The sequence below is a fragment of the Hippopotamus amphibius genome, chromosome 16 (genome assembly GCF_030028045.1).
Source record: "Hippopotamus amphibius kiboko isolate mHipAmp2 chromosome 16, mHipAmp2.hap2, whole genome shotgun sequence".
Lineage (NCBI taxonomy): Eukaryota > Metazoa > Chordata > Mammalia > Artiodactyla > Hippopotamidae > Hippopotamus > Hippopotamus amphibius.
In genome coordinates this window covers 56,581,582-56,594,430 of record NC_080201.1, presented here as the reverse complement: position 1 = coordinate 56,594,430, position 12,849 = coordinate 56,581,582, and the positions used below count along the sequence as shown (strand labels likewise).

General features: G+C 50.3%; 1 protein-coding gene across 9 annotated transcripts in view; it reads left to right on the top strand.

Moving 5' to 3' along the window:
- The window catches only part of ZC3H4 (zinc finger CCCH-type containing 4), a 56,247-nt gene that overhangs the window by 23,531 nt on the left and 19,867 nt on the right, over window positions 1–12,849 (top strand). For 8 of the 9 annotated variants that reach the window (XM_057711656.1, XM_057711654.1, XM_057711662.1 and 5 more), the window contains 3 exons: window positions 9,068–9,287; window positions 9,554–9,664; window positions 11,845–12,067. In XM_057711656.1, coding sequence (XP_057567639.1) covers window positions 9,068–9,287; window positions 9,554–9,664; window positions 11,845–12,067 — 554 coding nt within the window. Of the gene's footprint in view, window positions 1–3,388; window positions 3,459–9,067; window positions 9,288–9,553; window positions 9,665–11,844; window positions 12,068–12,849 lie in introns of all 9 variants that reach the window. The other variant, XM_057711658.1, reaches the window with a different exon arrangement.

Here is a 12,849-nt window from a genome sequence, read left to right as displayed (position 1 = left end):
CTAGGGCTCTAGAACCTCACCCACTGCTAACTAGTCACGTCCCCCAAAGCAAGTCCTTTACCCTCACCAGAGTCTCAGAGAAATGAGCAAGGCCTGTCCCAGCTCCAGTATTCCCCCCCCCCTTGGTGATTTCGCTGAGTCAGTGAAGATTTTGTTCATTCAGCAGCCAGGGTTGTCCCGTGCTTTTCTTGGAGCAGAACAGTTTTCGGAATGTTCAAGGAGCCCTTCTCTCCTGGGGACTTTATTTAGAGTTGGGCAGAGTTTGGTACCGCCTTTCGCAGGCCTCATGTTACCTTCCCGTGTCTGCCCTGCCTCTGCAGCTTCTGGCCACGGTGAGGCATGGGTGCTGCTCCTGCAGCTCCTGATACCCAGCTGCAGGGTAGGTGCCTTGAGAATGAATTGGAAGGTTAAGCTAAGTGACTAAATCCCAGGCAGAGCCGCTAGAGAAACCTTGGCTCAGCAGCTAGCTGAGTTCCAAGCTGGGTCCTGTGTGCCTGTAGAGTGGTCTCAGAGCCCCAAACTCCAGAGCCAGAAAGCTTAATAGAGCCTAGGTGCTGCCTGCTCCCTCCACATCAGACTGGCCCTGTTCTGGTAGAGAGATGGTGGGGAGTGTGGATGGCTGTGGACGTGGGAGTCAGGCCAACTGGATGTGCCTCTCCAGTTACTCAACTCCTAAGTCAGCCTGCTGACCTTCCCAAAGGTACGGCAGTACCTTTTGGGCACTGTCATGTGAAGGTCAAAGATTACCTGTCCAGGGCCATCTGAGTGCTTCTCATGCATTAGCTCACCTCAGCCCCATGCTGAGAAACTGAAACAGAGGTGAAGACGCTTGTTGAAGATCACAGAGCTGTTGGGTGTGGAAGCAGGCAGCCTGAACCCAGACCTGAGCTCTATACCCAGTGGCCGTCCTGGATCTGGTACAATATTTTTCAAACTGCAGCATGCAGGCCTTAGTGGGATATGAGGTCCATCTATTGATTTGCCTCCTGTATTTGGAAAACAAAGAAATGGAAAAGGATAGAAAAAGAAGAGGACCGCAAAGGTTAAATGTGGCTTTGTGAAAGTTTATAAGTTGAGTTTAATTGGAACATTCATTTGTCTCGTCTATGGCTGCTTTTGTGCTGAACAGCAGAGTTGAGTAGTTAGGACACAGACTGTATGGCCCACAAAGCCTAAAGTGTTTTTGGCTGGCCTCTGCGCTGGTCTTGTGGGCCCAGTGCCTGGAGGGCCTGCACAGCAGCCACTGTCGTTTGTTTTTGTTGTGGTGGGGCGCAGTGGGAGGGAACTTTAAAGTTGTCCCCGGAGCGGGGGTGCTGTGCTGCCGCCCCTCCATGACTTGCTGACTGCATCATCCCTGTGTTCTACTCCTTCCAGTGGATGTAGAGGCCCACACCCAGGCTTTTGAACCTTTAAATTGAAGGGATTTTCATTCATTAGAAATAACTGGAGACCTCTTGAAGCCCAGTGTGGAAGCAGATGGCAGCTAACTCATCCCTGCTATGGCCCGACCCAAGGGAGCTGGGCCCAGACACGAGTGTCACTTGGCTAAATGTCCACTGCAGGTGGCTTGGATGATCGCCCTCCTCATTTTCCTAACAGACACCAGGGCTTAGGTTTCCTCGGGATTCCAGGCACTGCCATGGCGCAGGACACCGGAGCATTCCCTGGAAGCACAGCCTTTCAGCAGCAGAGGCGGGCCCTGGATGCAGCCCTGAGGTGTCTGACTGGCAGCCACTGTCATCCATGCTGTTGATGCACCAGTCACATAGGGGCTTTTGTCATTTACTCCCTGGCCTATGAGGAAGCCCTCGGTAAACACCTTGGTGAATGGGTTTGTGATCAAAGGCAACCCCTCAGTGACCTATTCAGAGTTTTAAGTGATCCAGGTTGCTGCCTGGGAAACGGTCCAGTGTCTATGTTGATGAAATTGACAAAGAGGGTATGGATGGCTGAGATTGAGGCCATATCCCAGGCACCCACCCAGTCTACCTGGCTCTGTGCTGGACCCTTGGAAACTCAGGGATGACTGCCAGCCTGTTTCTTCTCCACCCTCGAGGAGCCCACAGTTGACTGGAAGTTAACAAATAATTGTATACAGATAATTGTGTATATGAACAAGAAATCTTTCCGTCATAGGCCAGGTCTCTTTTAAGAGGAAGATATTAATACTTTGTCTTGGCCAAATGGAACCAGGTTGATTCCCCTGAAAAAATTAAAAAGAAGTCTTAAGTTCACAAGTTTCATGATTTGATTTTCCTTTCTGGTGTAATAAAAATTGTCTCTCTTTGGATGAGAACCAGCATCTTTCCAGCTTTAAGCAATCCAAAGCGTGGTTGGCCTGAGAAGGTGGTTGGGAAATTATTTGTTGCTGAGAAGCAAATTTCAGAGGTTCACCTGACAGGAAAAACTTGGATCAGAGAGATACCTTTATCAAGAACATGAGTTGTTTTCAAAGCGAGTGGGAGTAAGAGAATAGCTATTTAAGCAAAGAAAAGGACACTTTTGACTCAGATTCCTCTAGAAGGCTGGGTTTTTTCTTGGTCGGCTTGTTTTAAGCTCTACAGAAATATTCTGCCTCAGAGGTTTGTGTGCTTGGACGAACCCCAGTGTGGATGCCACACAATTGGGGGTGAAGCGATCCTGCTAGTGTTAGAGGACTTTGGAATTTTCTTCCCCTGGATTCGTGTTGCTTTCTGTCCCTCTTAGGATAAGTCCTGTTTGTTTTTTTTGCTAGGATTCTTTGGACCTTTCTGGCCATCTCTTATTCTCTAAACTATACAGATGTTTTTTGATCATATTTTTGCGTGTCCCAATTCCATTGATTTCATGTTGGATGGCCTGGATTGGCTTTGTGTCTTTGCGTGTTGATAGTTTTTATTCCTAAGCATTTATTCTGGGCCATGTTGGTACTAAACCCTTGATTGACATATCTCAGGGAATTCTTCCCACAAGGATATATATCCATCCTGGAGGTTCTTTTACTGCCTTCACCTCACAGTTGAAACAGGGCACAGAGTGCTGAAGGAGCTTGCCCAGTGTCTTAGTGTCTTACTTTGACATTTTTTGCAGTACTGTTTCATTTAATCTGTTTTCTGTACCTATGTCTTATTTTTTTCTAAATCTTGTATAAATTTCAGAGTGAAAGTTGTTTTGTTAGGTGGCCTATTTAGTAAGTTATTCTTTTTTGGGTAGTTTCTGATTGTCTCAAGGGTTGAGGTTGAGAGCCGGACCTGGAGTCAGAAAGTCCTGGATTCAGATTCCAGTTCTGCTTCTTCCTTCTGTGACCCTGTGGGCATATTTTTTTCCATCTCTGAGCCTCAGTTTATTTGTCTGTAAAGTGGGGATACTAATGAAGCGCTGCTGCATTTGTTTTGTTAATGCATTTCAGTGACAGACATGCAGACTTGGAGGGCTCAGCAGTGCGGTCCTGGCATAGAAATTACTGCTGCAGGATGTTGGTAATGAATATTTCCTATGGCTCTTGGACTTGGTAAGACCAGGCAGGTTTTGTAGTTGAGGAAACCACAGCAGAGAGGTGAGGCCTTGATTGAGGACTGGTGGAGGCCCCCACCGTGAACGCCAGCTCTGTGCTGGGGAAGTTAACTTCTTGAGAACCTTGATGAGCTCTCCTCACTTTACTGAGCGGTTGTCCCCCCCCCCCCACCCCGGGACATCTTTTTTATCTTTTTAACTTTTTCTTGGGGAAATTTTCTAACATATTTAAGAGAAGAGAAAATAGTATCATAGACTGACATATACCCATCACCAGTTTCAGTAATTATACACATTTTGCCAGTTTTGGTTTATCTCACTACCTCCCCAACCCCCCTCGAGTGTTTCAAAGGATGTCCAAGATCTCATCTCATTTCACCTGTACATTCTTCAGTATAAATCTTTAACTTAAATTTTTTTAAACATAACCACAAAACCATAATCATGCCTAACAAAATTAACAGTAATTACTTAGTATCTCAGATACCCTGTCCAGGTTCAGATTTCTCCAGTTTCCCCCACATTGACTTCTGACAGTAGGTGTGTTCATGTCGGGTTCCCGGCACTGGGCAGGCTGTCTGTTGAAGTGAGGGGTTCTGGGTGTGGCTCAGTCTTCTCCCGTGGTTGGTTTGTGCTTGCTGCTCTGGCAGTGCCTGTGATTGTGGGCATGTTGCCGTGGAGATGCTGTGATGTCACATAGCCAGTTATGACCACACCTGAGAATGTGGAGGGAAAGGGAGACATAGTGCTTATTTGCTCTTTGATTTGTGGTTGATGAACCTAGGTAGTAAGGACACTGAAAAACACGTGCAAGACCCAGAGGTTTATTTCAAGAATTTCCTGCCTCTGAAAATCCCTCAGTGAGGTTTTCCCCCCACCCCCGTGGCTGCTTCACCATGGCCTAAATCGAGGGAAGGTGTTGGGGGGCCTTCCTCAGGCATGAGCCCTGAGCCAATTTTGTAAAGGAAAGGCTCCGTGCCTTCCCTCCTAGTAAACGACTGTCCCGCAGGGTTGGATTTGGGGATCCCGGACTTCTGCATTTAGGCCTGTCGTTAAACATTTGAAGAGGTGGAACCTCCTTGTAATTTTTGTAATTTTGTCCCTAGTTAATGGGTCATTCAGAGCCTACCCAGGCAATTTGTTGAGAGTTTAGGCAGTTAATGATCATAACCCTGACCTTCACATTAACCTAGCCGCCTCTTGTCAAGGCTCTCATGGTCTTCAGGTAACAGCCACTGCTCCCATGGGTTTCCATCTTCTTTGTTTTTTGCCTGTCTCTCCTCGCTCTCTCTTTCTCTCTCTTTCTTTCGTAAATCAGGTAGATCCATAAACCCAGGCCCCTTTCAGTTCCATCCAGCTCTCTCATCTAGAGGACTTCCATGTTGCCAAACTTCTTTTTTGTAAGGGAACTTTCTCCCTTTTTCCTGGGGCTCACCTCTCCCTGTGCCTTTTCCTCCAGGTCAGCCACTTGGTTACTTTCTCATACCACCTGGATGAGAGCTGAGATAGGGGAGGTGTCAGTTTGTCAGTTTCGTCAGCAGGTTTTATTGGCAGAGGACGGTGCATGCACAGACAGGCCAAGGAAAGTGGGAACTCGCTGGCCAGCAGTTAGTAGTGGTCCCCAAAGGGAGTTGGCTGTAGCTTCTCCATAGAGAAAATGCTTCCCAGTAAGCATTGCAGCTGGTTTAGGATTCTCCATGTGGAGGTGTGCTCATGCTGGCTGGTTCTTAATACCAGTAGCTGCTATTTGGTACTGTGGGCCTGCCGCCCACATCAAGGATTTTATCCATGTTATCTCGTTCAACCCTCACAACCCCTTGAGGTAGGTAGTACACTTACCCCATTCTACAGATGAGAAAAGCAAGGCTCAGGTTCCATACCAAGAGCACATGCTAGGAAAGACTGAGAGCTGGTTGAGTTACTTGGTCTGCAGAAGGAAGCAGAATGTCCAAATCTGTGGACTGTGGGTGGCGCCAGCCTCCTTTGAAACATGAGGTTTCTTTACTGTTTCTGCCAAGTCCATGGGATGTGATGAGGCTGACACACTTCTGTGCCCTGTGGAGTTGGCCCAGTAGGCACCCAGATCTCTTCTTTGACCCAAAAGAAGGAGTTGGCTATCACCAGCTCTGCAAGTGGAACCTTAAATGCCCTGGATGCTTAGTCCAGGAGGCACGAGGCAGAACTGACCCTCAGCAAGGCATTGGCCTTTTCCTGTTTCTTCCCGGGCGCCTGTTCTGAGTCAGTGTCCCAGTGTGGTCCCTGATGGCTCTGGCAGGCCGGCCCTGGTGCAGCCATCCCTGCACGTTGCCAGTGCAGGCTGTGGGAATCAAGTGCTCTCCGCCCAGCCCGATGCGTCAGGGTTTCTCCTACATGCTTGTCTCAAGAGGGTTTGGCACGGCTAGATTGAAATGATTAGCGCAGTGGGGTTTCCCCCACTTTTCTTGGGGGATTATGTCACAGTCTATTAAGCGTGCTCCCTCGGTATTTAATCCCACTCTGACATGGGTTTTGCTGGCAGTCTGTTAAGTGGCACCACCTAAACCCGGTTGCTGTTCTGTGGAGGCAGCCTTTGTGCAGTCATGTCAGTGGTCCACAGGATTTCTGCCTCTATCCCAGTTGGTTTGATTTTCTTTCTTTCTTTTTTTTCTTCTGGTGAACAGAGTCTGAAGAAAATAGGCCCTCTATTCATGCAGGATGTTGAGCTGGGAATCTCCAGTGTTATCAGGGGGCACCCCTCAGGTGACCGGAGACGAGCCCAGGGCTCTGAAGACTTGGAGAGCAGGGCGTGGCCGGGTGGTAGTGAGAATGCACAACGGACCGTCAAGTGTCACCATCCCCGCGGCCTCTCCAGTACCCCGTTCCCCTTCAGAAATCACCAGGGATTTTTTTATGCTGTTTATTTTGCAGCTGCTCCCAACTCCAAGGAAACAGAGTGTCAAGGGTGCACTGCCTGGTTTGTAAAAAGTTGTAGATTCTCACTGAACCCAGATCTGCCTAGGGCTGTTAACATAGACAATGCAGAGAATCCCACTTTGGCTCCAAGTCTTTGTAGGGTGGATTTGAATGCTGTACTTCCCTGCCTTGGGTAAATCCTTCGGAATGAAAAGCTGGAGCCATTCTTGAGGATGGTTAAAGCTCTTGGAGTTGCTTGGATGATCTTTTTGTCCCCCCTCCCCCAAGTGTTAGATGCGTGGCAGCAGGACAGGGATGGAGGCCGTAGCTGACCCTGGGCAAGAGCTTCGCTGGCTGTGCTCCGGTGTCCTCGCCTGTGAACGTGGACGTGGAGGAGTGTCTGTGGGTGCCAGCCGCTCTGGCTCGGCTGCCCTGGCCCTGTATCACAGACGCTGCCCTGTGGACTAGCTTTCTGGTAATCTGTATCTTTTCCTGCAAGGACAGTGCAGAACACGAGGTGCTCAAGGACCTGGCCTAGAGAACATGCTTAGAAACGTTTGTGGCATCAAGTAGGCAGTCAGTGTGTGGGCTCCCCCTCCCCAGTCGAGGAAGTACAGCGAGCTTGGAGCCAGTTTCTGGCTTTTTCTGTGTCACTCCATCTGGCTGACCTTGACAGATCCTTTCACCTACCATCCCTTTAAGTTCCTCCTGTTTGAGAATGAGAGTGTCGATGGTGCCCAGCTGTTCCTTGCGCTCTGATGCGCGTCTCCTGGCTCCAGGAGGGTCTTTGCTCTTTGAGATCTTGGGCTCTTTCATCGGGGCTTCTGGGCCCTCAGGCAGTGCCTGTGTTCCTGGGTTCCCTCCATCCCTGCCCTGGGATTCTGGGTACTTTCAGCTTTTTCCTTTCCAGACTGAAGTGTGGAGAGTGAAGCTTTTTCAAGCTTTTCTTCGCAGAGTACCAACCCCTTCCTCTCGAGTCTGTCTCTGGGCCTTCCCTAGTTCCGTAGTGTCGGTCTGTCTAGTCTGTCCCTGTGTTTCTCCTGAGGTGTGGTTGACCTGGCCCGCCCAGCAGTGTTCCCAGGAGGGATGTGTTTACTCCAGGAATCACTGTCCCCGGGCCCTGCGGAATTCCAGGCAGCAGCAGGAAGTTTGCCCTGCCCCTGAATAGCAGCTTCCCCTCCGCTTGGTGAGCTCGCCAAAACCAGTTTCCCCGGTTAGGTGGCGCTTTTACTGTGTTTGAGGCCATTCCGGCAGTGTGGCCTCTTCCCGTGAGAGCTCTGTGGGCCGCACCCAAGCCGAATGGTGCCTCATTTGTCAGGAATGCCGCCTTCTCCAGAGTTGACTGTGCATCTTCCTGCCAGGCTGGCCCAGGCGGGTTTCAGGGGAACAGCACGAGGCGCCCATCAATCACCTCGCTGTGTTGTTTCCTTTGAAACGTTAGGAGAAGTTTTTGGTCCTGTATTCTGTGTTTGAGAGCTGCCCGTGATCTCTGTCAGGGTAACTGTGGGGCTGGACCACTTGGGTTTGAAGCTGCCCCGACCCCTTTGAATTGGGAATGAGAGTTAATGGAAAGGTCTCCTAGATGGTGGGGAGCAGCGTGGAGGCGCACAAAGGGAGCAGCGCGGGTGAAAGGGCCATGGAGGGTCCTCAGAGAGGTCGGCAGTTGTTTCTCCACAAAGCCTGTTAGAACCTTCGCGGCTCCAGGGGCCGGGCTCTGTCTGAAGAGCTTGTTCCCACACTGCCCTGGGCCCATCTGAACAGCAGAGGCCTTTTCTGCCTAGATTAGTTCCCTTTGTGGTTAGCCTTTTAGTCCTGGGTTCGTCGTTACTCTTTACCTTCTCTTCATTCTGTCTGTGGGTCTTAGTTAATGGGGAAGGAAGGAGTTTTTTATGCTCTCACAGATATTTTGCCGTCGTCATGCATGAGGAAGTTCAGGAGCTTTTGACATTTTTTTTACATTTTTTTTTTAGACCAACTCCTGCACTGTGAGAACTGTGTCTTGTGGGTTTGGCTCAAAAACTGGATTCTTTTTCCAGCTGCTCCTTTCTTAGCCCTGTTTATCCCCTCACCCCCACCCCACCCCACCCCACCCCATCCCACCCCGCAGATATTTAGATGTTCAGGATGTCCTGTCCGCAGCATCTGTCACGTGTGGCGAGTGCTTTTATTTTTTAAAGTACTGGAGATTGGGGTGACATGTGGGTGATCTGACAAAGTCAGGAAGTCGTAGGATGGGGGAGGGGAGCCAGAAGGGATACCCAGAGGTGAGGCGAGTCGGGGGAAACAAAGGGGTCAGCAGCAGGTGAGGGTGAGTCCTGGGGGCGCTCTGGCAGCTGCCACGTGGGGACCTCCGGAAGGGTCTGGGACCCTTCGCCTCTCTTCATTTGCTCAACTCCCCACTTCTGGCCCAGAGCTGTGGAGCGGAGAGAGCGGGTCGGATCTCGAAACCTGGGGACCAGAGCCTGTTTACTCGTGGCAGTCCCTCTAACATCCACGGGCCCCACCCCCGCCAGGACAGACAGAGCAGAGGCAGCCCTTTGGGGGAGATACGGGGAGCAGCCCCACCCTCACCCCGTCTTCGCCAGCCCTCTTGCCTTCAGCACTGGGCCCTGTGTTCCCGTTGTCCTCGGCCGGCCCGCAGCCCCAACCCCGTGCTCATATTGGCTTTGGGGTTGGTTCGTAGGGAAGATGGTGAGTTGGAAGAAGGCGAACTGGAAGATGATGGGGCCGAGGAGACCCAGGACACCTCTGGAGGCCCTGAGAGGAGCCGGAAGGAGAAGGGGGAGAAGCACCATAGCGATTCAGATGAGGAGAAGTCTCACCGGAGGCTGAAGCGGAAGCGCAAGAAAGAGCGGGAGAAGGAGAAGAGGAGGTCCAAGAAGAGGAGGAAATCCAAGCACAAAGTAGGTCCTGGCGCCGGGCCTGGCCGAGTGCCCCAGGGGCCGAGCTCATCTGGTCAGGCCAGAGGGCACTCTTAATCGTGCTGTTTCTCCTTTTCCCACATTGGATAAAGACCTTTCCTGAGGGAGCTGGTAGCTCATGCTCCGCTGCTGCTAGATGCCCCTAGGTGAGGCCTTTTGCACCGAGCCCTCCCGGCACGTTCCAGCAGCGGCCGTGCAGGTGGCCAGGCTGCCGCAGAGGCTCTGATCCTCCGCCCCTGTCCTTGCAGCGCCACGCTTCTTCCAGTGATGACTTCTCCGACTTCTCAGATGACTCGGATTTCAGCCCCAGCGAGAAGGGGCACCGCAAGTACAGAGAGTACAGCCCCCCCTACGCACCGGTGAGTGACTGCTGGTCTGGGGCCCCCATGGGGCTCAGAGCTGGGGGGGGATGAAATCATCTGAGCACTGGCTGTGTGCTGGGCGTTCTTCTGTGTCACTTTACACGGATATTAACTCTGCAAGATTAGGTATTGTTTTTATCCCCGCTTTTATAGGGGAGGACACTGAGACCTAGGAAACTTCAGCCGGGTTGCTGCTCCGAAGCGCAGGATCTGGGCTTGACCCCAGTCAGTGGCTGATCACCATGCTTCCCTGTGCCCCCTCTTCCCATGGCCTTGGCAGGGCTCACCATGTCCCCTGTTCCTAAGAAAAATGATGATTTGTCCCTGTCAGAGCTGACTTTTCCACTGTTCAGAAATGACCTTTTGTGGAAAATTGGCAAGAGAATGAAATGGTTACAGGAGTAAATCACTTCAGATGTTGTGAGGTCAGGAGTTATGTATCATTGAGCTTAAACATGAATTTAAATTATTTGTCCAGTTTCCAGTTTGTGTATTGTCCCCCCCCCCCAGCAAAACCAGTAAGAAATCAATATAGATTTTCAAGTTTTGATAAAAAATATTTTTAAAGATAGTAGTCTTTAAAGGTACCCCGTGACTCAGCAGCATCCGTCATCACAGCTAGCTCATTGTAAGATGGTAGAGTTGACATTGAGGTCCTAGTGTAGATTCAGACTATAAACCTGAGGGCGGCAGGGAGTGGAGGGAGCACCACAGCGGTGGTTGGGAACTAGGGGTTGAGGCATTTGAAGATCTGCTACAGTAGTCATGTACATCTCTATGTTTTGTATTTTCTCTCTCTTTTTTTTAAATGAGTATGGACTTTTAAAATGAAGAGACTTTATCTTTAGAGCAGTTTTATTTTAAAAATTTTTATTGAATGTAGCACTTCCCTGGCGGTTCAGTAGTTAAGGGTCCATGCTCCCAATGTAGGGGGCATGGGGTTTGATCCCTGGTTCGGGAAGATCTTGCATGCCATGTGGCACAGCCAAAAAAAAAAAAAAATGAAAATAGTTGATTTACAATGTTTTCTTAATTTCTTCTGTACAGCAAGATGATTCAGTTATACATATATATATTCTTTTCCATATTTTCCATTAAGGTTTGTCACAGGATATTGAATACAGTTCCCTGTGCCACACAGTAAGACCTTGTTTTAGAGCATTTTTAGGTTTAGAGAAAACTGAGCAGGTAGTCCAGTTCCCTGCCCACCCTACCCAGTTCCCCTGTTTTTAATGTCTTGCATTAGTATGGTTCATTTGTTGTAGATGTTTAGCCAACATTGGTGCTTTAGTTTTGATTAGAGTGCATAGTTTATATGAGGGTCCCCCTTTGTGTTTACAGTTCTTTGGGTTTTGGCAAATGCCTCTTGTTATGTATTTACCATACACTATCATACAAAATAGTTTCAATTCCCTAGAAGTCCTCTGTGCTTTACCTACTCATCACTCTCTCCCCCCGGCTCCTTGCAGCCACCAATATTTTTACTGTCTCTGTAGTTTTGTGTGTTCCAGAATGTCATTTAATTGGACTCATATGTAGGTTTTCCAGATGGACTTCTTTCACTTAACAATACGCATTTATGGTCCCTCCATGTCTTTCTTATTTCTTTTAATTGTCGAATATTCCATTGTCTGAATGTACCAGTTTGTTTATCCTTTTACCTATTGAAGGACATCTTGGTGGCTTCCATTTGTGCATGTATTTGTATTTTTAAACTTCATCCAGTATCTCTTGGAACTAACACACTTTGGAAAGCATCATTTTAAATGGTTTTCTAGTTTGGTTGCCAAGTAGTCATTAATTGAATTGCAAGGCCCCAGGAAAATTTTGACTAAGGAGCACCCTCTTGCCTACCAGGCCCCCTCCCCCCAAATGAGATTGTTCTGTATCCTTGGGAAATACACCCTTCTTTTCCCTCTCCAGTAATTCAGAGGTTGTGGGGCCTGTGTTTCTCAATTGTCTTTAGAGCTGTGGCTCTTTCTGTAGAACAGAAACATCTGGGCCCACAGTCCAAATCTCATTCAGATGAGATTCAGGCCCCAGAGTGGCTTGGGGCTAGCATCTCACCCCGGGGACAGCAGAGGCACTGAGGCACACTAGCCAGTTCAGGAAGCAGTGGGGATCTTGGTGGACTGAACCCGAGGCCCCGGGCCAGCTCACTGTCCTCTCCCCATCAGTCCCACCAGCAGTATGCCCCATCGCACACCACGCCCCTGCCAAAGAAGGCCTACTCCAAGATGGACAGCAAGGGCTACGGCATGTACGAAGACTACGAGAACGAGCAGTACGGGGAGTACGAGGGTGAGGAGGAGGAGGACATGGGCAAGGACGACTACGACGACTTCACCAAAGAGCTGAACCAGTACCGGCGCGCCAAGGAGGGCGGCAGCCGGGGCCGAGGTGAGGCCTGCAGCTTCTCCTGCAGGGTGTCAGAGCAGACCTGGGGCAGGGGGTGGGGGCGCAGTGCAGAGCCAGACAGACCTCATGGGCCCTGTGCTCATGGAGTGTCAGGTCTGGGAGAGGAGACAGGCAGTCGTTCAGGGCCGAGATAAGCCTAGGAGGAGAGGGGCAGGGAGCTTCACATGCAAGCACAGGGGACTAGAGTTCCGCCACGTGAGAAGAAGGTCCAGTGCTGAGACTGTGGTTGGTTTGGAGCCAGGCTGGCATGAGGCAAGGAGAAGGCTACTGTGACTGGAGGTTGTGGGGTTTGGGGAGGGGGGGAGTGTACTGTTTTTTTGTGGGGGGGGGGGCACACCACATGGCTTGCAGGACCTTAGTTCCCCCACCAGGAATTGAAGCTGGGCCCCGGCAGTGAAAGCCTAACCACTTGACCGCCAGGGAAGTCCCTGAAGGGTTGTTTTTTAAGTTCACTTCCTGGTCAGCTGTGAAGAGAGAGAGAAGGGACAGCTTCTCTCACACCTGGGGAGGGGAACTGACAGCTGGCGCCTCCTCCCCCAGCCTCCCATCACCTGACAAGGTGTGACTGCAGCCCACGGGACTGCCACACCTCTGAACCTTGAGCCTGTGGCAGTTAGGAGGATGGTGGGGGAGGGCAGGGCACCAGAGACCCAGCCCGGCCTCTTAGAACCATCTCCTGCCAGTGATATTTCCCAACCCCAGAGGGTTTCCAGAATTTTCCAGCCCAGTAGTTCTTAGCCCTGCTTGAACTTCTTGAGGCCCAG